Here is a 7,549-nt window from a genome sequence, read left to right on the forward strand (position 1 = left end):
AATTTACAGAAAAATTAAGTGTAATCCTTTACTTTTTCTAGGGAAAATTAAACTATAGTAATTACTTGGCACTGCATTACACCCAACATTGGTAATAATAAGAGTAAACTATGTAATTACATGCAACTAACCCCAATCCAAACCCTTTCTTTAATATTACTCAGTACTTGAATGTATTACACTGTAACAAGAACACCTTAAATCACAACAGTAACAGAAAATCATATTTGCTTTTTTACTAGATTACTAGTTACAATTATTTTATTTTTTAATTGTGAGGGAGATTAAAAAATATTTATTAAAATATAATTATATATAAATATAAAATAAAGCATTTAGCCTATTATTTAGCCTACTGTTTCTTAACTTTTTAAAACTTTATATACTTTCCTCAATTATAATCATACCATTCTCAATTTAAAAAGAATGTGAAAAGCAACTTTGTTGCAGGTTTAAACCCCACATGGTTTGATTTATGATTTGCTATTGCACAAAGTGCTTAATCTAACATAAATCCAGAAGAATATACTATAAAAGTTTTTTAAGCATCAGCTAAATCACATATGTGACCCTGAACCACAAAACCAGTCATAAGGGTCAATTTTTTGAAACCATCAAAGCTTTCCATTGATGTATGGTTTGTTAGGATAGGACAATATTTGTCAGAGATACAACTATTTGAAAATCTGGAATCTGAGAGTGCAGAAAAATCAAAATACTGAGAAAAATGCCTTTAAATATATCAAAACTTAATTTTTGATTAGTAATATGCATCGCTAAGAACTTCATTTGAACAACTTTACAGTAGGAAATTGACAAAATATCTTCATGGAACATGATATTTACTTAATATCCTAATGATTTTTGGCATAAAAGAAAAATCGATAATTTTGACCCACACAATGTATTTTTGGCTATTTCTACAAATATACCCCAGCGACTTAAGACTGGTTTTGTGCTCCAGGGTCACATATTAGTGACAACTTCAACAAAAGCATAAAATAAATTATGTCAATACATTTCAATATTTTAATGGATTTCAATGAAGCAGTTGCACAACCATCACTACAGGCAGTCAAAAAATAATAATAATAATAATAGACAGTACAAAAATAACAATACCAGCTGTTCAGCAAACTGAACGCAAATGAACTATTGCCTAGCCGACTAGGCAGCTTGTTTTCAGTGACAGGTCTCACTTATGTGAACGAGTTCACATTGGCTCTGGGTTGTAAATGTAAGTTGAGGTGGAATGGGAGATCTGGTCGAGGCAGTATTAAACAAATGTCAGCGAGCATTCAGGACACTCCTGGAAGCAAGCAGCAGAAATGTTGTGAGAAATGTTGGCTAGGACAACCTGTGGAATGTGACCAGGTTAGTTCTGCTAAACCGCTGCTGGGACATCTACTGAAAATTTTGGATGTCTTTGTAGAGAAAAAAAACAAGTGGAATGTAAAACTGTTGATGTTCGCCCAACGTTACAGGACAAGCTCCACCCTCCAAACAATGTTGAGCAACTGGACCAAACGGATCCAGATACCGTGAATCATAAATCTCATCCGATGTAGATGCGATGGAAATCGTTGGCACCAAATGCGGCATTGCACTTTGGGCACTTTCTCTGACGGGTGTCGTAGCGCGTCTTCACGCACTCAAAACAGAAAACGTGGAAGCACTTTGTCAAAACGGCGTCCTTTACACGTGAATTGCAGCATGGACAGGTCAACCGGGCCTGTGAAACAGAAAAAAGAATCCTTTAAAGACATGAACACAAAACTCTTTCTGGTCCCTCGTTCAAATGATCAGCAATAATGACCTTGTAATCGTTTATTTCTTCATTCAGGATCTCATCTCCATTTCGAATGTTCTCCGCAGGTTTCTTGGCCTTCTCGATCTTCCTGCGCAGTTTGGATATGTCCTCCTAATGAGATAAAGGAAAGGTTAAACAAAAATTGTACAAAATAGCCATTTTTACCCCAATTCACAAAGTATATCACTTTCTATCGACAGATGACCAACAGTATGAAGTTCAACACCATAAAACCGCCTTCATATTTGCTGAATGAAATCCAATATTTGTTTCTTACTCATTTTGGGGTGCTGATCATACCTAATGATTATCTTACAAAATATGATGCATTTCGTAGCATTTTTGCTTTTGATAATCACAATAAGGTGAAGAGGTCTTGTATTATTGTTTAATAACCATAAAAACTGCTACAAAGACATGATTCCTGTCTTCTTCTGAGCCAGGTTAGAACTGTTTGTTCAATTCTTAGTTGATTTTCACGTCTGAATGATCATGAATGATCTGAAGACATTATTTTATGCCTAATCCTGATTTCAACATTAATCCGCTCCTTTGCAGATTGTAAATTTAAGGGACAGGTCACCCAAAAATGAAAAATCACTTACTCACTCTCCACTTATACCAAACCTGTACAAGTTTCTTTCTTCTGTTGAACACAAAAGAAGATATGTTGGTAACCAAACAGTTGATGATAGCCTTTCCATAATATATATATTTTTTTCATAATATGGAAGTCAAAGGCTACTGTCAACTGTTTGGTTACCAACATTCTTCAAAATATTTTATGTTTAAAATAAGAAAGAAACCCACTTTCCAAAACTAGTTTTTTTGGGGGGGGGGTGAATTTTTGGGTGAACTATCCCTTTGATACATTTTGAATACTTATCAATTTTTTGAAACCATCAAAGCTTTCCATTGATGTATGGTTTGTTAGGATAGGACAATATTTGTCAGAGATACAACTATTTGAAAATCTGGAATCTGAGAGTGCAGAAAAATCAAAATACTGAGAAAAATGCCTTTAAATATATCAAAACTTAATTTTTGATTAGTAATATGCATCGCTAAGAACTTCATTTGAACAACTTTACAGTAGGAAATTGACAAAATATCTTCATGGAACATGATATTTACTTAATATCCTAATGATTTTTGGCATAAAAGAAAAATCGATAATTTTGACCCACACAATGTATTTTTGGCTATTTCTACAAATATACCCCAGCGACTTAAGACTGGTTTTGTGCTCCAGGGTCACATATTAGTGACAACTTCAACAAAAGCATAAAATAAATTATGTCAATACATTTCAATATTTTAATGGATTTCAATGAAGCAGTTGCACAACCATCACTACAGGCAGTCAAAAAATAATAATAATAATAATAGACAGTACAAAAATAACAATACCAGCTGTTCAGCAAACTGAACGCAAATGAACTATTGCCTAGCCGACTAGGCAGCTTGTTTTCAGTGACAGGTCTCACTTATGTGAACGAGTTCACATTGGCTCTGGGTTGTAAATGTAAGTTGAGGTGGAATGGGAGATCTGGTCGAGGCAGTATTAAACAAATGTCAGCGAGCATTCAGGACACTCCTGGAAGCAAGCAGCAGAAATGTTGTGAGAAATGTTGGCTAGGACAACCTGTGGAATGTGACCAGGTTAGTTCTGCTAAACCGCTGCTGGGACATCTACTGAAAATTTTGGATGTCTTTGTAGAGAAAAAAAACAAGTGGAATGTAAAACTGTTGATGTTCGCCCAACGTTACAGGACAAGCTCCACCCTCCAAACAATGTTGAGCAACTGGACCAAACGGATCCAGATACCGTGAATCATAAATCTCATCCGATGTAGATGCGATGGAAATCGTTGGCACCAAATGCGGCATTGCACTTTGGGCACTTTCTCTGACGGGTGTCGTAGCGCGTCTTCACGCACTCAAAACAGAAAACGTGGAAGCACTTTGTCAAAACGGCGTCCTTTACACGTGAATTGCAGCATGGACAGGTCAACCGGGCCTGTGAAACAGAAAAAAGAATCCTTTAAAGACATGAACACAAAACTCTTTCTGGTCCCTCGTTCAAATGATCAGCAATAATGACCTTGTAATCGTTTATTTCTTCATTCAGGATCTCATCTCCATTTCGAATGTTCTCCGCAGGTTTCTTGGCCTTCTCGATCTTCCTGCGCAGTTTGGATATGTCCTCCTAATGAGATAAAGGAAAGGTTAAACAAAAATTGTACAAAATAGCCATTTTTACCCCAATTCACAAAGTATATCACTTTCTATCGACAGATGACCAACAGTATGAAGTTCAACACCATAAAACCGCCTTCATATTTGCTGAATGAAATCCAATATTTGTTTCTTACTCATTTTGGGGTGCTGATCATACCTAATGATTATCTTACAAAATATGATGCATTTCGTAGCATTTTTGCTTTTGATAATCACAATAAGGTGAAGAGGTCTTGTATTATTGTTTAATAACCATAAAAACTGCTACAAAGACATGATTCCTGTCTTCTTCTGAGCCAGGTTAGAACTGTTTGTTCAATTCTTAGTTGATTTTCACGTCTGAATGATCATGAATGATCTGAAGACATTATTTTATGCCTAATCCTGATTTCAACATTAATCCGCTCCTTTGCAGATTGTAAATTTAAGGGACAGGTCACCCAAAAATGAAAAATCACTTACTCACTCTCCACTTATACCAAACCTGTACAAGTTTCTTTCTTCTGTTGAACACAAAAGAAGATATGTTGGTAACCAAACAGTTGATGATAGCCTTTCCATAATATATATATTTTTTTCATAATATGGAAGTCAAAGGCTACTGTCAACTGTTTGGTTACCAACATTCTTCAAAATATTTTATGTTTAAAATAAGAAAGAAACCCACTTTCCAAAACTAGTTTTTTTGGGGGGGGGGTGAATTTTTGGGTGAACTATCCCTTTGATACATTTTGAATACTTATTTTTGTCATTAAAACCAAAAAATGTGACTGCTTTTGTAATTTTGATAAGTTCATCATGTACGCACCTGTGCACGTCGGGCATTGAAAGACTCCTTTTCTCGAGAAATGCTGTTCTCAATCACCTCCTCTCTGACCGCACTCAACCTCTGCTGCACCCCTTCCAGCTGAGAGCGCACCTCCTCCGAGAGCAGCACCGACTCCTGCGCCTAAAACAGACCGAGAATTAATAGAGGTTTTTTTTATTTGCTACTGTCCCCCACATAGTATTTATGATGCTGCAAGTATACAAACTACATACAGTGGGTACGGAAAGTATTCAGACCCCCTTACATTTTTCACTCTTTGTTATATTGCAGCCATTTGCTAAAATCATTTAAGTTAATTTTTTTTCCTCATTAATGTACACACAGCACCCCATATTGACAGAAAAACACAGAATTGTTGACATTTTTGCAGATTTATTAAAAAAAGAAAAACTGAAATATCACACGGTCCTAAGTATTCAGACCCTTTGCAGTGACACTCATATATTTAACTCAGGTACTGTCCATTTCTTCTGATCATCCTTGAGATGGTTCTACACCTTCATCTGAGTCCAGCTGTGTTTGATTATACCGATTGGACTTGATTAGGAAAGCCACACAACTGTCTATATAAGACCTTACAGCTCACAGTGCATGTCAGAGCAAATGAGAATCATGAGGTCAAAGGAACTGCCTGAAGAGCTCAGAGACAGAATCGTGGCAAGGCACAGATCTGGCCAAGGTTACAAAAAAATTTCTGCTGCACTTAAGGTTCCTAAGAGCACAGTGGCCTCCATAATCCTTAAATGGAAGAAGTTTGGGACGACCAGAACCCTTCCTAGAGCTGGCCATCCGGCCAAACTGAGCTATCGGGGGAGAAGAGCCTTGGTGAGAGAGGTAAAGAAGAACCCAAAGATCACTGTGGCTGAGCTCCAGAGATGCAGTCGGGAGATGGGAGAAAGTTGTAGAAAGTCAACCATCACTGCAGCCCTCCACCAGTCGGGGCTTTATGGCAGAGTGGCCCAACGGAAGCCTCTCCTCAGTGCAAGACACATGAAAACCCGCATGGAGTTTGCTAAAAAACACCCGAAGGACTCCAAGATGGTGAGAAATAAGATCCTCTGGTCTGATGAGACCAAGATAGAACATTTTGGCCTTAATGCTAAGCGGTATGTGTGGAGAAAACCAGGCACTGCTCATCACCTGTCCAATACAGTCCCAACAGTGAAGCATGGTGGTGGCAGCATCATGCTGTGGGGGTGTTTTTCAGCTGCAGGGACAGGACGACATTTAAGGGGGTCTGAATACTTTCCGTACCCACTGTATATGTGAGTACATGTTGTCGTACCTTGCGTTTGTTCATCTCTAAAGCCTGTGTGCGGAGCCCCAGCTCCCTCTCTGCAGCGCTGATGGTACCCTGGAGGAGGCGCTCTTTCTCCTCTAGCTTCCGAACCACCTGCAGCTGAGCATCCACCTGAGAGAAAGACAGAAAAATCACATCTTATGTTCTGTTCAGCTGCACATGTGAACACTGGAGAACAGGAATAAAAGCATATGTGTAGGATTTCAGTCTTTAGCTGCATACTGAAATTCAAGTTTGGTAAACACGGACCTGCAGACTCATACAGCAAAAAGATCATAGGGGATGTAAACGTCACATTTCTCTCCTGGATGAACATTACATATTGATATTTATTTCGCTAGCAGAGCTCATATCCAAAGTGACTTAAAAATGCATGGTATGGCCCGGTACGGCTCAGTACGACTCACTTTTGGGGGGTTTTCCATTGTGTACAGCACCTTTTTTAGTACCACCTCGGTTGAGGTTCCAAGCGAGCTGTACCGATTCTAAAATGTGATGTGTGAACAATGCAGATCACTGATTGGTCAGAGAGAATTGTCACTACTAGGGGTGTGCCATATCATACCGTCCACGATAATACCAGTATAAATTTTTACATGATAAAAAAAGTGTCATATCGCGATATCAATGATATAGCGCATTTACGTTCCCTAGCACGCACAACAACAACAATACCACAAACGCAATAGGTGTGTTCGACTTGAAGCAGCGCTGCGCAGACTGATCGGTGTATGACTAGGGTGACCATATGTCCTCTTTTCCCTGGACATGTCCTCTTTTTGGACCTAAAAAAAATGCGTCCGGCCGGAATTTCTTAATCACCCAAAATGTCCGGGATTTGGCTGTTTTCTTAATCGCTCCCGCTGAATCTCTGACCATTGCTGCCTGCTCCCGCAACATGCTTTTCGCTCCCGCGATTTTCGTGTTCACTTCTTTAAACATTCTAATATTGTATATAGACTTGTGCCCGTATTCTGTAATGCGATATATCACGGTAATGAATATGCGCGATATTGTTATCGTGGGCACTTCTAAATACCGTGAATAATTATATATTACAAATTATTCAGAATTTTGAATGCATTTTAAGAATACTTTTCCCATCAACTGGTCAAAATGCACAACACCGCTGTATGCTGCGTGAAAGACGCGTGCGCACTCTGATGTAAACAAGCGCGGACGTAGCAATTAATCGCAACATGAAAATTTGATACCGGCATATCCCTAATTGTATATAATTTTGGCGCATCAGGGAGCCGCTCTTGGTATTTAAATCCCCTTTGAATGAGCGTTCGCCCTGTTCACTTTCGATTTCGTGATCATGCGCACTCTGTGTAAAGGGAGCAAGCACATCTTACAAGATCAGATA

The 7,549-nt window shown here is 38.4% G+C and overlaps 1 protein-coding gene and 1 long non-coding RNA gene across 3 annotated transcripts in view; both read right to left on the reverse strand.

Moving 5' to 3' along the window:
- Positions 1–1,280: 1,280 nt before the first annotated feature.
- Positions 1,281–1,941, reverse strand: LOC107742745 (uncharacterized). The gene is made up of 2 exons (XR_001640336.1): positions 1,817–1,941; positions 1,281–1,732 (listed from the first exon to the last, which is right to left on the reverse strand). It is a non-coding gene; the product is annotated as an uncharacterized LOC107742745 (long non-coding RNA).
- Positions 1,942–3,113: 1,172 nt separating this feature from the next.
- The window catches only part of LOC107742465 (E3 ubiquitin-protein ligase BRE1A-like), a 21,232-nt gene continuing 16,796 nt past the window's right edge, over positions 3,114–7,549 (reverse strand). For both annotated transcript variants that reach the window (XM_016555435.1, XM_016555442.1), the window contains exons 19-22: positions 6,166–6,291; positions 4,860–5,000; positions 3,915–4,019; positions 3,114–3,830 (exon numbers count right to left, since the gene is read on the reverse strand). In XM_016555435.1, the coding sequence (XP_016410921.1) occupies positions 3,654–3,830; positions 3,915–4,019; positions 4,860–5,000; positions 6,166–6,291 (549 nt within the window). In that variant the 3' untranslated portion in view covers positions 3,114–3,653. The remainder of the gene's footprint in view (positions 3,831–3,914; positions 4,020–4,859; positions 5,001–6,165; positions 6,292–7,549) is intronic.

Source organism: Sinocyclocheilus rhinocerous, unplaced genomic scaffold (assembly GCF_001515625.1).
Source record: "Sinocyclocheilus rhinocerous isolate Xijiao unplaced genomic scaffold, SAMN03320098_v1.1 scaffold70, whole genome shotgun sequence".
Classification (NCBI taxonomy): Eukaryota; Metazoa; Chordata; class Actinopteri; order Cypriniformes; family Cyprinidae; genus Sinocyclocheilus; species Sinocyclocheilus rhinocerous.